Below are 15,426 nucleotides of genomic sequence, written 5' to 3'. Positions count from 1 at the left end.
AAAGCAGTGGGTGATGGCCCGTGCCTGTCAGTCTTCTTCCTGACCCATATTATCGAGTGTAACTAGAATACTCACCCTGATACTCTTCCAATGCCTGTAATAATGCCACCGGCCGGGACCTCCTCATTCATATATAACTGGTAACCTGCAAACTGAGATAATTCCAGAAATGGAGACCTGAAGGGAAGAAAGGATATCGCTTGAATTATAGTCATTTTTTTTTTAAAAAAAGCATATTTAAAAAGTTAAATATGGAAAAGATTAATGAGCCAATGTTTCAAGTATGCATGCTGTATATATATATATATATATATATATATATATATATATATATATATATATATATATATAAAACCTACTAAAAAAAAAATATTTAACCAAAATCTGGGGTGGATATTTTGAGGAATTACACATTATAGCCATACAATAGAATACTAGGTACCTATTTTAAGAGATGTTGTACAAATACGTTTATTAGTAGAGAAAGAGACTAGCACCTAACACTAATGTAAGCCCCCACCCTGCACCAGGCTCTCTTTTAGGAGCTCCAGAAACCTAACTCATTTGTTCCTCAGAACCACCTCCTGAGGTGGATCCTATTATGATCCCCATTGACTGATGATGAAACTAAAACACAGAAATTAGGTCACGTGTTTAAGGTCACACAACTAGTAAGGGGCAGAGCTGGGTTTTAATAAGCAAACTAATCCCAGGGACCAGGCTCTTCACCACTGTATTTATTACTCTACCTTTCACTTACTTAAACGTTCAGGATCCAGTAAGTGGTGGGGAAAGGGTGGAATAAAACACCACATTTAGGGCGCCTGGGTGGCTCAGTCATTAGGCATCTGCCTTCGGCTCAGGTCATGATCCCAGGGTCCTGGGATCGAGCCCCGCATCAGGCTCCCAGCTCAGCGGGAAGCCTGCTTCTCCCTCTCCCACTCCCCCTGCTTGTGTTCCCTCTCTCACTGTCTCTGTCAAATAAATAAATAAATAATCTTAAAAAAAAAAAAAAACACATTTAGTATGATTCCGTTTCTCTTGTAAAAAAAAAAAACAGTGGCTAAGGGGCACCTGGGTGGCTCAGTCAGTTAAGCATCCAACTCTTGGTTTCGGCTCAGGTCATGATCTCAGGGTCATAAGCATGAGGTCGAGCCCCAAGGCAGGCTCCCCACTCAGCAGGGAGTCTGCTGCCTACCCTCTCTCTCCCTCTACCTCTGCCCCTCCCCCTGCTCATGCTCGCTCTCTCAATATATAAATCTTTAAAAAAAATGTGTCTAATATGCATATGCACAAGAACATTCCAGAAGGATATACACTTGGTGTTAACAGTGTTTGTCTCCAGGTTGGAGGTACAGGTGCACGTCATAAGAAATACTTTTGGAGTCCTCGTTCCCTTCTCTCCACATGCACTCCCGGCCTCCCGTGCCAATCCTTCAGGAAATCCTGATGGGTTAGCTGTCTTGACAACATGCCTAGAACCTGACATCCTCATCACCTCCACTACACTCTCCTAGTCCAAGTCACCACCATACCTCCCTTGAATCACTGCCACATTCCTCTAACTCCTCTTGTGCTTCTACCCTTGCTGCCCCCAGGCTACTCACAAAACAGCAGCTAGAATGACTCTTTTCAAATCTAAGTCAGATAGATCATAAGTCTCCTGTTCAAAACCCTACAAAGTCCCCTCACTTCACCCAGATAAAAGCCAAAATTCTTACACTGATCTACAAGGTCTTATGGAGTTGAACCCCATCTCTACTACTCTCCCCTTCATGCCTTCTTACCCCTAACACACTAGCATCTGGGGTTCTTGGGCATATCAATACATCCCGCACATTCCCACCTCAGGGCCTTTGCACTGGCCATTCCTTCTGTCTGTAACACTCTTTCACCAGTATCTTCAGGGCTCTCTCTCTTCACTCCTTCAAATCTTCGCTAAGATATCACCTTCTCAAAGAGGCCTACCCTAACCACCTTATTTAAAACTACAACTTGACCCTCATCTTCTCCCTTACTCTGATCTAATTCCTTTTTTCCCATAACATTTATCACCTTCTAATATACTATATAACTTAGCACATTTATCATTTATTTTCCATCTCATGCTCCTACAATGTAAACTCCAGTTGAGTAAGGATCTTTGTCTGTTTTGTTCACTGATGTATCACTATCTCCTAGGACAGTGCCCGACAGTAGCCTCTCAATAAAGATTTGCTGTTGAATATACAGAAGTTGCACTGTTCTTCTAGGCTTTAACTTATGTAGGTAAATATTGCCAACTCAGTCTTGGGAAGGACCATCTCTGTACTTTTCTTGCTATGATTGAATTATGTCTGTATCTGCTTGCCTCCTTCTCTAGACTTTTCCATTCTGCATTCTCAGCTCACTTTCTCCTTTTTCATTTGTGACCAAAACATTTATAGAACTATAAAATGGTACCCATTCTTATTATGAGATAGTGTGAATTTTACCTAGAAGTCTTTAACACTTTCTGTGGTTCTAAAATTACTGTCAACAATAAACATAATCCTAGAAGTAGTCCTCCCTTCAATATTTTTAGTTTCCCCCAGTTGTAACAGCATTCCTTTACAAGGCCTAACACATTAGCCCCGACAGAGTTCGTAAAAAGCCAACTTCTCTAGACTATAGATTACTCTTATGGGAGAACTACCAAGATTTCTGATTAATGGCTATGTGGCCTATATGTTGTACAGAAGGTCCCAGTGATTTAAGGGCTTTTTGAAACTAATTATGACTACAATTTATATCCTTTTGCTTACCTGATGAAACTTTGTTCTTTGTATATAATAAAATATGTATATGTAAAAAAAAAATTTGTTGTTGAATCTTAGGGTAAGAACCAGAATTTAAAATCATTTATTTATAAAACTGTCTAAGAGAGTACCACAGACTAGAGAACACTGAGTTAGCACTTGGGATATACGAACCCTGGGTCTATAAGACTGTCCACTCTTTCTCTGGCTAAAAGTTTTCCTCTTGATTTGTGGAGTTCTCGGGCTTTCTCATTACCTCCTAAGATAAAAACATGATTAGATCAGACTGACATCATGTAAGGTCTCCAATTAATTTAAGGCTAGAAAAACATAAAACAGTGCAAAATATAGTGCTTTTAAAAGTTCAATATATCTTCTGAGAAACAGCTAATTTTCAGATCATTCACTCAACTTACAAGCTTTAGTTTCTGAAGTAAATAAACTAGAATTAAAAAAAAAAAATCGATCCCTGATTTCATAGCATATCATACATTTTCTGAATTCGATGGTAATTACTTAAATAACCTAGTATCTTCTCTGCAACTCATACACTGTAAATACTGCCTCACCTACACCACATTTATTAAATACCTGCCACAAATACCTAGCACTCTGCTACATACTATATGAAATTTGAAAAATTCCTACCTTCATTTGTTCCAGGTAAAAAGCACTATTTTAGAAATGACCTCCATGATGAGCACAGCAGGACTTACCTAAAGGTAAGTGACCCCTAACTTTTTACACTGTCTCCAAAGAGGAGAGAGTTGCACACCAAATACATCAGTTAAAAAGTCCAGTTTTGTTAGCATCTTCAGAGATTGTCTTCGATGTTTCCTGATGTTGTTCTAGACCAAGAAAATTACAGTTGTTGAAGAGTCCATGAGGTCACCAGATGAGGCTGCTTGAGGTGCACAGCACACCAAACCTCCCCCAGACTGACAGCGGCCGGGCTCAGTGTCTTAGGAATATCGACAAGCCACTTCTCAGAAAGTCAAGGTATCAGATCAGAAACAGAAGGATCACACAGTACCTTAATGTTTAGTTTCACTGCTGCCCACGAATTTCATCTTAATTTGCTCTCAAGCTAATGAAGTGTTCAGCTATTTAAGAAAGCTATTTCTTTGGGTTTGTTTTTTGTTTTTTTTTTTAGGTGAGAAAACAAGTTCTTATCTACTTCAAGCTTCCAAGTATTATTTTTCAAACCAGGCCTCTTTACTCTAAGGGGATTTTTTTTTTTCTGAAGGGACGGATGGCATATCTCTAAGATTATATCTGCCTTAAGCTTACCAAGAAAATTTTATCACATATCTAACCTTCTTTTAAAATGAAAATAATTCTGGGAGGCAAAGATTTAGTTCCAAAACAGTGTAATTAGGTCAAATCACTGTTCTCTTTCTCCCAACCACTCAGAGGAAATGAGCTCCTCTACTGAGGTGGGTTTGGGTGTAGGAGGTGAGGATATATGAAAGGAGGGGAGATACAGGTTACCAAGGGACAGAGGAAACTTCTGGAAGAGGCACATTATCTTTATTGTGGTGATCATTTCACAGGTATGTCCATATGTCAAAACTCAAATTGTACATTTTAAATAATGCAGTTTATTGTATGTCAATTATACCTTAATAATAGTGTTTAAAAATAAATACTAAAAGAAAAATGAGCCTAAGGCACTGAAAGAAAAGCCAGGCCTTGCTGAGGGTCTTTAGAGAGTCAGGGGACATAAGTGCCTGCAAAGGGGTGGCCAGAGGGTCTGGAATGTCACAGAGGTGGTAAGATATACGCATATTCTTTCACAAGGACTTAAGACAAAACTGCTCTTTCTTAATTCTGCCTAGAGTCTGAATTTGCAATGTGGAACAGCTACTGAATTCTGGTTTTGTTAGGAAAACCCAGAAACAGGGCTATCCTTGATGCAGATTCTCAGATCACAGAATTAAGCTCCTCGGGCATTTAAACTAGCCTGTGACAGGACATCTGGATGGCTCGGTGGGTTAAGTGTCTGCCTTTGGCTCAGGTCATGATCTCAGGGTCCTGGGATCAAGTCCCACATTGGGCTCCTTGCTTGGCGGGGAGTCTGCTTCTCCCTCCCCCTCTGCCTGCTGGCCGTCCCCCCACTTGTGCTCTCTCTGTCTCACTCTCTGACAAATAAATAAATAAAAATTTTTAAACATAAAAAAATAAATAAACTAGCCTAGGATATGTAGATAGCCACAGAAACAATGTGACACCGCACATCAGTTTTCCGAAGATTATTCTTAAAGATTCTGTGCTATCTCCGTTTCCACAAACTCTGGGATAAAAAAGCCTGTTTCCTTCAGTCTCGTATACCATATGGCACTGATTCTAATATACACATTTTGTTCACATTTTAACATTCCTGAAATCAGGAAGCATTTTACAGTTTACAGGATCTTTTAATCGCTGTCAGCTGGGGACATCACAACACATCTGTCCACCAGTGCCTGCACAGCACAAATGTCACTTCAACTGTACTACATGCATTGCTCGAACTATGTGCATCAAGGGGCGCCTGGGTGGCTCAGGCGGGTAAGCATCTGCCTTCGGCTCAGGTCATGGTCCCAGGGTTTTGGGATCAAGCCCTGCATTGGGCTCCCTGCTTCTCCCTCTGCCTGCCGCTCTCCCGCTTGCGCGCGCTCTCTCTCTGTCAAATAAATAAATAAAATCTTAAAAAAAAAAAAAAAGAATCTTATTTTGGAAATGGCTTTCAGTTTCAAGTCACATAGCCTTCTAAAGTAAACTGTGACACTGACCAATAATGGCACAGTCAAATTCAACGTGGTATTTGTTTATACATTAATATTTTACATTCCCCACATGATGCAATTTCTTCCAAGCAAAAGGATGTCTATTATGTCCACAACTTAACAGAAAATAATGACAATCTGCAAATTTCTTAGGAAATCTCACTTAATTAGCAATAAACCCACACAGAAATTACTTCCAAGTTATATAACAAAATGCATAATTATGCAAAATAAGTACCTAGGATGAATGTAACGAACAGAAAATGTTTCAGTTGCTTCAGGCAAAACAAAAATTTCAGTGGATGCCGTGGCTAAAATAAACCATAAGCAATGCTTTAAAATTGATGAATCTGAAATTTAACTGTTGCCCAGACAGTTGGCAGTGCTATAGGAGCAGAAAAACTGGCCAAGTAAGAGGAAAAAATAAAATGTCAGCACACCAACAAATACACAGTCTTAAAGAGTCAAAGCTCGCTGCTACTAGTTTTTCCTAGAACAATAACTATCAAGGATCATCTTCATTAACAGCATAAAATGAAGAATAAATGAATGTTTACCTAATCTTATTTCCTCCGCTCGTTCACGGAGTTGATTTACTAGTGCTTTCATCTGTTCATAGTTTTCCTAAAACAGAAAAAAAGAAAGGAAGAGTAATATTAGAAAGCAATTATTATTTTTTTTTTTCTTTTTAGCCACAGTAAGTTGATGAGAACACCACATGCCAACCTCATGTGGCTTCACGCAGGGCCACCCCCCACCCATGTGGCCTCTGTGTTGTGTCACTCCATTGGATGGAAAAGATGAATTCCTGCCTGTCCATCTTTGTCCAAGCTCCTCTTCCCGCCATCCCTCTCTGGTCCACGTATCCAAATCTTACCCTTCTTTAAAGCATAGATCATGTTGCCTCTCCTCTCTAACCCCATTTCTGGTCATTTCTACTCATTTTAGCATCTTTCTTCCATAAGCATCAACTGAACTTCATTGATTTCTATTTGTTTCCCTATTTTAAGGAACATAAGCCCTTTGAGAGTTAGAATGCCATCTTACTTTTCATGTCCCTTCAATACCTGCCCCAAGGAGTTTCTAACCAATGCAGAAATACTTGCTTACTGATAAATTACTCTTAAAAGCAGAGCCCAGGGGAAAAAAACAGGTCCTATTTTGTTTTAAAAGGGAACAAAACTCTATGTTTGCACGTCTTTAGAAATTCTGTAGAGAATATACAGGAGAATATACACTGTGAGAGGTGGATAAAGGGTAGAGGGCCTAACTTTTTGCTGTTCTGTAAATTTTGTCTGATCAGCTCATTACTTTAGACCAATAAGTCGCAAGTTATTTTTGAAAATTCCAAGTTGAACCACTAACACATTTTGCTCCCCACAATGTCTTTAACATCTGATTTAATTCCTTTTCCATGACACAGTACTACACAGCTTTCCAGCTGTTCAAAATTAGATGAATTTACAGTCTTTATAGAACTCTAGTATTTCTTATTTTCTACAGCTCTAAGAGCTCCCAAGGTCAAGGTTTCTGCTACATTCTCTTGCTCTGCAAGATCCAGAAGACAAAAAAGAGAGAAGCAAGCTACTGTTAGGGAAAGAACCTTTGCCCTGGAGTAGGGAGGTCCCAATCACGGTCTACTAGCCCTGTGACTACCTCCCTTCGAGGCCCACCAAGTCCTGTCTGTCCAAGGGCAGACAACCTGCCAACAACGAACTCCAGAATCTGCCTAGAACATTGTTTCCCAACCTGGGCTGGACACTGGAATCACTGGGAAGCTTTGAAAAATAAAAACAAAAATAAACCCCAGAGATTCTGATGTCATTGGTTGCAGGTATGGCCTGGGCATTAATCACTTTAAGTTCCCCAAGGATTCAAATGTCCAACCAAAAGCAGAGCAACGCTGGTCCACAGTCTCCATTTCTGAGCTCTGCTCCAGGCAAACTGGAAACCTACCAAAAAAGGGGATTTAATAAAAGGCACAGTTCTTTAATCAACAGAACTTTTTCAGATTTCCATAGTGTTTGTTGATATTAATAGCATGAGGCAGTGAAAGCCAAGACTTTTGCTCTTAAGCCCAGGTTACAGATCCTGTTTACTCACATTTAGCCAATTCAGAAACTCCTAACTTTATGAACTGCCTCAGACTGAAACAGAGCTCTGCACCAGGGCACGTCTGTCCCGCCCGTCACCCAGGGGTGGTACTGCAGCAACGTGTATAACGCCACTTGAAGGGCATGAAGAGATTTTCAGCAGCCTTTCAAAACCCAACATCCCAAGCATAAAGGGAGCTACCTCTGTCCCAAGAGCCTCCTGGGCTGAGAACGAGTCCTAGTAAGCAGGGGCTGTGTCCTGAACTCCTTCGTCATCTGCGAGAGATCCAGCAGAGGGAGTTTGTAAGGAAAAGGCCTCCTTGGATAAACAAAACCGGGAGGCAGAGAAGAGCTCTGGGAGACGGAGTTGGTGGCCAACTCCCATCTGGAGCCAAAGGCCATCTTCTCTGTGAGGCTCTCTCATCTGACCCTGGGCTGCAGCTGCCACCCTGGGGCTCAGAGATGGGTGCTATTCTGGCCTCAGGCCCTGGGGTCCCTCTACCTGCTGCTCACCCCACAGGGTGAGGAAAGGATTGGATTACTATGTTGCTAAATAGAAAGGAAAGCAGATTATTTCACTGCACAGGCAAAGTTATTATTTTTTGCTTGTTTTCTGCTTCAGGTCTATCTTGTCAACTGCTACCTTTATTCTAAGGTTAAAAATCCACCACATAGGTGGCTTAGTGTTTCAGAGACCTTCCCCCCCCCTTTTTTTAAGTAAGCTCTAGGCCTAACGTGGGGCTCAAACTCAGGACCCCAGAGAGCAAGAGTCGCGTGCTGTACTGACTGAGCCAGCAGGGCACACCTCAGAAACCCTGATCTTAAGAATCCCCGTGGATGGCGAAGTGCCTTCATCGGGGCAGGCAGCCTTCCCAAATGCGCCACTATTTGGAATTCCACTTCCAATCTCTGCCACTCACAGCTCAGCAATTTCTCCAATTCACAAACTGACTGATTCTGTGGTTTTTAACAAAAGACTTGCTCATTTTGAGTTTATGGCATTTCTCGAAAGGAACCTCATCCTGTTAACCCTTGTATCTCTTCACTTTTTAGTAATCATTAAAAGATAATCTGAAAAATGCACTGTAGGAAAAGAGAGGCCACGTATATTGTTCCACATGTGACTCCAAGGTCAATAAAAGGAATTTAATGAGGCGCCTGGGTGGCTCAGTCGGTTAAGCATCCAACTCAATTTCTGCTCCGGTCATGATCTCAGGATTGTAAGATTAAGCCCCGCATTGGGCATGCTGGGCATGGAGCCTGCTTAAGATTCTCTCTCTCCATTTAAGAAAGAAAACAGATGAACCTAGGGGAAGGGAGGGAAAAATAAAATAAGGTGAAATCAGAGAGGGAGACAAACCATAAGAGACTCTTAACTATAGGGAACAACCTGAGGGTTGCTGGAGGGGAGGGAGTGGAGAGATGGGGTTACTGGGTGATGGGCATTAAGGAGGGCACTGGATGTAATGAGCACTGGGTGTTATATGCAACTGATGAATCACTAAACTCTACCACTGAAACTAATAATATACTATATCTTAATAACTGATTTTAAATTTTAAAAATATAAATTTTAAAAAAGATTCTCTCTCTCCCTCTCCCACCCCCCTGCATTCACTCTCTCTCTCTAACATAAATAAGTAAATGAAGGAAGGAAGGAAGGAAGGAAGGAAGGAAGGAAGGAAAGGAATTTAGTGCCAATGCAGAAAAAACCTGAATACCTATTATCGCAGCAAGGTATGTGAAAGGTTAATACATTTACCTAGGAATAATCCTATTTTGTTAGTTTAAAATTGATAAAATGATGGGATGCCTGGGTGGTTCAGTCGGTTAAGTCTCTGCCTTCAGCTCAGGTCATGATCCCAGGGTCCTGGGATGGAGTCCCACATCGGGCTCCCTGCTCAGCGGGGAGTAAGCTTCTCCCTCTGCCTGCCGCTCCCCCTGCTTGAGCTCTCTCCCTCTCTCTCACAAATAAATAAATAAAATCTTTAAAAATAAATAAAGAAATAAAATTGATAAGATGAAGAAAAAATGTTTTTTTCCAGTGACATTATATGGGGCTAATTCTCAAGCAAGTCCATCCACTCATTATGACATACTATCTTCTGCTCAGTCTTGCTTAGCTCAACAGCACTAGGATACGAACAGACAGGTTAGAGCATGACAAAGTGAAAAGGTAGGGGTTTCAGCAACATTTTCAGCTCCCCTTAAATGGGGTTTGTCATTGTTGTTAATGGAAGAAAGCTGGGGCACCTGGATGGCTCAGTCGGTTAAGCATCTGCCTTCAGCTCAGGTCATGATCTCAGGGTCCTGGGATCGAGTCCCGAATCAGGCTCCCTGCTTACTGAGGCATCTGCTTCTCCCTCTGCCCCTCCCCCACCCCGAACTCCCACTCATGCTTGCGAGCTCTCTCTCTCTCAAATAAATAAATAGAAAAAGAAAGTTAACTTTCTTCCATGGAAATTTTCAAACACATACAAAAACAAGAAGACTAGCATAATGAAATGTAGCCAATGTCCTTCAACAATTAATTATCCATATGTGGCCAAAGTTGTTTCCTTCTTGCCCCGCACCCCCACCCTGAATTATTTTGAAGAAAATCCTAGACATAGCACTCCTTTTGTAGCCAGTGTTTCCAAATCTCCAAAAGATGAGGACCATTACTGAGTATCAATAATCTGTTAAAAACAGCAAATACCCAGGGGCGCCTGGGTGGCTCAGTCGGTTAAGTGTCTGCCTTCAGCTCAGGTCATGGTCCCAGGGTCCTGGGATCGAGCCCCGCATCGGGCTCCCTGCTCAGCGGGAAGCCTGCTTTTCCCTCTCCCTCTGCCTGCCACTCTGCCTTCCTATGATTCTTTTCTCTCTCTCTGTCAAATAAATAAATAAAATCTTTTAAAAAAAACAGCAAATACCAATTAGTGAAGACATTTCCTCAACTGGCAAATAGATGTTTTTTAAAGTTTGCTTATTTAAATAGGACTCTATGGAAGGTCTGTATAGCCACAATTGGCTGATGTTTCTTAAGTCTTTTCTGAAATTTAAGTTCTCCCATCTTTTTTTTTTGTCTTGATATGTTCTGTTTGTCCCATAGACTTTTCCCCGCAATGCTAAGTGTATCCTCCCAGTGTCCCTTAACAAGTTCTCATTCCCTTGAAGATTGAGAGGCTGATGGAATTCTGCTGCGCCCTTAGTTTCTTCCCCCACCCAGCTCATCAAGAATTAGCTGACCTCCCTCCACCTGCACTCTACCTCCCAGTCTCCTGTCAACTTTGCAAAACACAAGCATCAAAGTTTAGAAGTGATGAAAAATAGTTCCCACGTGCACAGAGAAAACAAGTAACTCTCTACTAAAGTGTACTTAAACCCAAGGTACAATCACTACAGGCTCTGACATCACCCAATTTAGAACAAAGTCAATCAAAACTAAAGCTAGTTATATGAGGGCTCTTTACCCTAGCTAAGCCAGCCTCCCAGTTAAGAAATAAAGGAAACTGTCTCTAATTGCCAAGGCTTTCTGAAGCACATGGCCATAAGAAGTGACAGTGAACAGTACATATTCCTAGCTACTAAGAAAACTGTGCAGAGAAACCGAACCATGGCCAGGGCTCCCATGTGCCATCTCCCATCCAAGGCATGGCTCTATCTTTCATTTCCCTCTTGTGGGTTGTTTGCATCAAAGTTTACTACTTGTAGGGGTGGCTAGGTGGCTCAGATGGTTAAGCGTCTGCCTTCGGCTCAGGTAATAAACCCAGGGTCCTAGGATCGAGCCCCACATCAGGCTCCTGGCTCAGCGGGAAGCCTGCTTCTGCCTCTGCCTCTGCCTCTCCCCCTGCTCAGGCTCTCTCTCTCTCTGTACCTCTCTGTCTCAAATGAATAAATAAAATCTTAAAAAAAAAAAAGTTTACCACTTGTAGGGAGAGGTCCCAGAAGACAAGGGTACACCTAAGTGAAATCTTTTAACATCCAACATATGAAGAACACATCCAATCTCTCCATACTACTTATTATCTGCGGCAGGCACTGAGAACTGCTTAGCCATATCCATTCTTCCCATCTTTCTTGATGATGAAATCCCACTTTTATTCAAGGTGACAACATGCCCCCGCTGAGAAACTAACACCCTAGCCTCCTTTTGTAGACAGGTGTGGCCATGGGACTTAATTCTAACCAAGGAAATATAGGCAAGAAGTTGTTAGGCATGACTTCTAGAAAGGCCTCTTAAAAAGAGAACAGGCAGGTGAGGGTGTCCTTTTGCCTACTCACCCTTCCTCCTCCTTTACCTGAATTCATACATAATAGGTGGCACTTAAGCAGCCACCTCTAGAGCATAAGGCAGATTGTACTACGTGTCCAAAATTCTTCTGTCCCTCTGGACCATTACTGAATATCAATAATCTGTTAATAATAGCAAGGTTCAGTGTGAGATTATAGCTCCCCACCCACACTCCATGAATCTGTCCATTTTACCTGCTTGGACCAGTGGAATGTGGGCAAAAGTGAAGTGTATCAACTGCAAGCAGAGGCTCTAAGAGGGACAGTGTTTCCATACTCTCCTCCTGTGCCCCGGCCTTCCATTAGGAGAGGAGCATCTCTCAGCAGCCACTGTCCCTTCTGCCTGGGTTCTGGAATCAAAAACAAATAGAGCAGACCTGCATCGGACGCACTGCCCAGGCAAGAACTGCCACAACGAACCCACAGATCCCAGAGCAAAAGGTAAATATTTGTTCTTTTGGACACAGAGATCTTGGGACTGTCTGCTATTCAGCATTACTGAAGCAAAAGCTGGCTAAACAGATCCTGAGATGACGATGTGGAAAGAAGAAAAAGTTGCAAGAGCTGATATTTCTTGAGGGCGTATTATATCCCAGGCCATGTTGTAAGTGTCACTAACTGTCCTGATGACTCTATGACATATGCAATTATTAATGCTACCGTACACCTGAGGTAACTAAGGCACACAGAGGTTAAGTAGCCCCAAATCACTCAGCTAACAAGTAGTAGAGCTGGAATTTAAACCAAGGCACACTAGCTCCAGACCCTTGCTCTTACACCAATATGTTACACTGTATATGCCCACTCATAAGGACCCCTGTTAACACTTTCGCCTATTTCCCTTCAGGGTTTTTTTTTTCTCCGTGGAAATATGTTGTTAGTTTTTAACACACATGAAAGACTAGACCAGTGCCTTTTGCATCCTACCACAACTACCTCCCTAATTACTAGTGCACAGCCGAGACCAGAACATTAAACACCTGACACAGAGAAAGGAGTTATATGCTCAGGCCCACACTCCCTAACCCCTAGCTAACAGCCACCATCAAAAACAGACTGAACCTAAAGCCGAAAAAGATAGTAGACCAGGAAGCTCCAGGCCTTCATTCTCCACAGACACACCCCAAAATGACCCAAAACTGGCTAAAATAACCTTTTAGAAGCTCCAGAAAATAGTCAAAGGCCTACAGCAACCACAACACCCAGCCAAGAAGCCATATTCCAAATGGGAGGAAATCTATCCTCCGTACTGCCACCGCACTGATGATTCTACCACGTCCATAGGATTTTGCGGCTTCTCCACGTTAAGTTTCTTAGCAGACAGCCTGCAAAACGAAACGTGAATGTGGCTTCTGCATGCAAGGCCCTCCACTACTCTCATCTACTCCATGAATTCCATACCCTAGTCATGACTTCGAAGTCCTCATACCCACTATACTCTTTCGTAACTTGCTTATCTATGTTCTCATAACTCCCTTAGTTTGTATAGTCTTGCCTTTCCTCCTCAGCCCTGAACCTGGCCAGCTCTCACCCAAAGATCAAGATCCAACTCACTCATCGCTTCCTATCTGCAGCTTTCTGTAACTACCTTTTCAAGCTTTAGACACCACTTATCATAATGCACTACAGTTACACGCTTTCTTGTCCATCTTCCCCACAAAATTATGATTCCATTCCTACACACCTATACCAAATACCTAAAATTCTACCTAGACCACAGAAGCCACTTAATATTACTGAATTAAACATTCTTTCCTGACCCCAGAAAAATCTAGACTCTTGGAAGACTCTAATTGGCTATTGTTTCTGACTCAGCCTGCTTATTTTCTTTCAATTTCAAGAAACTGTTTAAAATGTCTTTTCTGAAAGTTATCTGTACAATTTAAACGTTATCTGTATAAGCTCAGAAACCATGGAACAGGGTGAAATTCTCCAGCCCTGATACTTCACAAGCTGTTTCTTTGACCTTGCTATACCTCCCGATTCCAAAAAAGGCCATTCAAGATAGTGTGCGATAAGTACGTTCTATTAACAACTATTCAACTAAAGTCTTTGAAGCACAACCCAAGGTTATCTGTGCTAGGCCAGTGGTTCCCAAAGCTGGCCGCCGCCAAGTCCTGAGGATTTCATTAGGAATGCAAACACCAAGACCCCACCCCACAGACCCCAAAGGTCCAGCGTGGGGCTTAAAGCAGCTGTACACCGAACAAGTTCCTCAGCTGACAATGCTCAGCATTGTCAGGTTTTGAGAACCACTGATTTCAAAGATACAATGCACAGTGCCAGGGCTAAAAGTGAACTAAGATGTATTTGATTTGGAATTATCTTCTTTTGCAAACTTCACGACCTACGCTGCGTCCCAGAATCAGGACTGGGGGTTCCAGAGAAAACAAAAGAGCTGTTAAAGTGTGCCCACCCTCCACCTGCTTCCTAGTCGGGCCGGCACTGGCGGACAGGTGGAAGAGGACTCAGAGGCTCACTCAGGGGATTCCAGGCCCGGGCTGCCGGGGCGCTCACCCAGCCTACCTGGTAGATGGCAGAGCCCGAGTCTGGCTGGGTGCCCAGCGTGGCCACCAAGTCCCCGTGATAAGCGCGCGGCCCGGGGACAAAGACGCGGGCGCAGGGCCGCAGGGCTGACTTCAGGGCAGCCCACATGACAGCCGGCAGGGAGCGAGGGACCAGCTCCAGAAAGGGTCCCGGGCACGCTGAGAGTCGGTTCTTTCCCCTCCGGATGCCCGGATTCGGGCTACCGCTCCGCTCTCCTCGCAGCCCCAAAACCGCCCGAAACTCCCAGATTCTCAGGCCGGCCGAGGCACGTGTCCGCGCGCGCCGGCCATAACCGGTCGTCGCTGCGCACCACGCCCCCTGAACTCAGCCAATCAGGGCAGAGGCGCAGCCCCGCGAGGTCCTGTCACCTCGCGAGCTCGGGAACTCCGCGGTCCGGAGGCGGAGCTACCTGGGATACCACACCTCCCCTCTCGGGGCTGAGCTGGCCCGGTAAGGTTCGGTTTCTCTGGCATCCGTCTCAGTTCACTTTTTACGTGCTGTTTTCTTCTTCCCCTGTTAATAGAACGGGACTGGGACATGAAAAATCGTATCCTTATATGAGAGCTGGAAACTGAACAGGCATTAAGCTGCCCTAAGAAACAAAACTCTTTAGAGATACATATTTATTCATTCAACAAATATTTCTTCGGTGTCTCCTGAGTCCATTGCTTTTCTGGCGCTGGGTCTTACAACTTCATGAGTCTTCCAACTTTGTCTTCTTTTTCATGTTTTCTCGTTTCGTTTTATTTTTGTTTTTGGCTATTTAGGGCCAGTTTCTTGAGATTCTGTATTATTTTTAGTATGGGTTTTTCTGTTTCTGCAAAAAAAAAAAATGTCATTGGGGTTTTGGTAGGAATTATATTGAATCTGTTGCTCACCTTTCCATAGTGTTGACATTTTAACAGTATTAAGTTTTACAATCCATGGACATGGATGTGTTCCCATGTATTTGTGTCTTCCTTAATTTCT

The 15,426-nt window shown here is 42.8% G+C and overlaps 1 protein-coding gene and 1 long non-coding RNA gene across 5 annotated transcripts in view; one reads left to right on the top strand and one right to left on the bottom strand.

The window, feature by feature from the left end:
- Positions 1 to 14,753, bottom strand: part of MCCC2 (methylcrotonoyl-CoA carboxylase 2) — a 78,983-nt gene extending 64,230 nt beyond the window's left edge. For 2 of the 4 annotated variants that reach the window (XM_027605837.2, XM_027605836.2), the window contains exons 1-4: positions 14,437 to 14,753; positions 6,103 to 6,169; positions 2,952 to 3,036; positions 76 to 177 (exon numbers count right to left, since the gene is read on the bottom strand). In XM_027605837.2, the coding sequence (XP_027461638.1) occupies positions 76 to 177; positions 2,952 to 3,036; positions 6,103 to 6,169; positions 14,437 to 14,565 (383 nt within the window). In that variant the 5' untranslated portion in view covers positions 14,566 to 14,753. Of the gene's footprint in view, positions 1 to 75; positions 178 to 2,951; positions 3,037 to 3,425; positions 3,626 to 6,102; positions 6,170 to 12,105; positions 12,261 to 14,436 lie in introns of all 4 variants that reach the window. The other 2 variants (XM_027605838.1, XM_027605839.1) reach the window with 2 other exon arrangements.
- Positions 14,754 to 14,851: 98 nt separating this feature from the next.
- The window catches only part of LOC113929132, a 64,755-nt gene continuing 64,180 nt past the window's right edge, over positions 14,852 to 15,426 (top strand). The window contains exon 1 of the long non-coding RNA XR_003522110.2: positions 14,852 to 14,907. This is a non-coding gene — a long non-coding RNA (uncharacterized LOC113929132). The remainder of the gene's footprint in view (positions 14,908 to 15,426) is intronic.

The sequence above is a fragment of the Zalophus californianus genome, chromosome 5 (genome assembly GCF_009762305.2).
Source record: "Zalophus californianus isolate mZalCal1 chromosome 5, mZalCal1.pri.v2, whole genome shotgun sequence".
NCBI classification, from domain to species: Eukaryota; Metazoa; Chordata; class Mammalia; order Carnivora; family Otariidae; genus Zalophus; species Zalophus californianus.
This window is presented reverse-complemented; position numbering and strand designations above follow the sequence as displayed.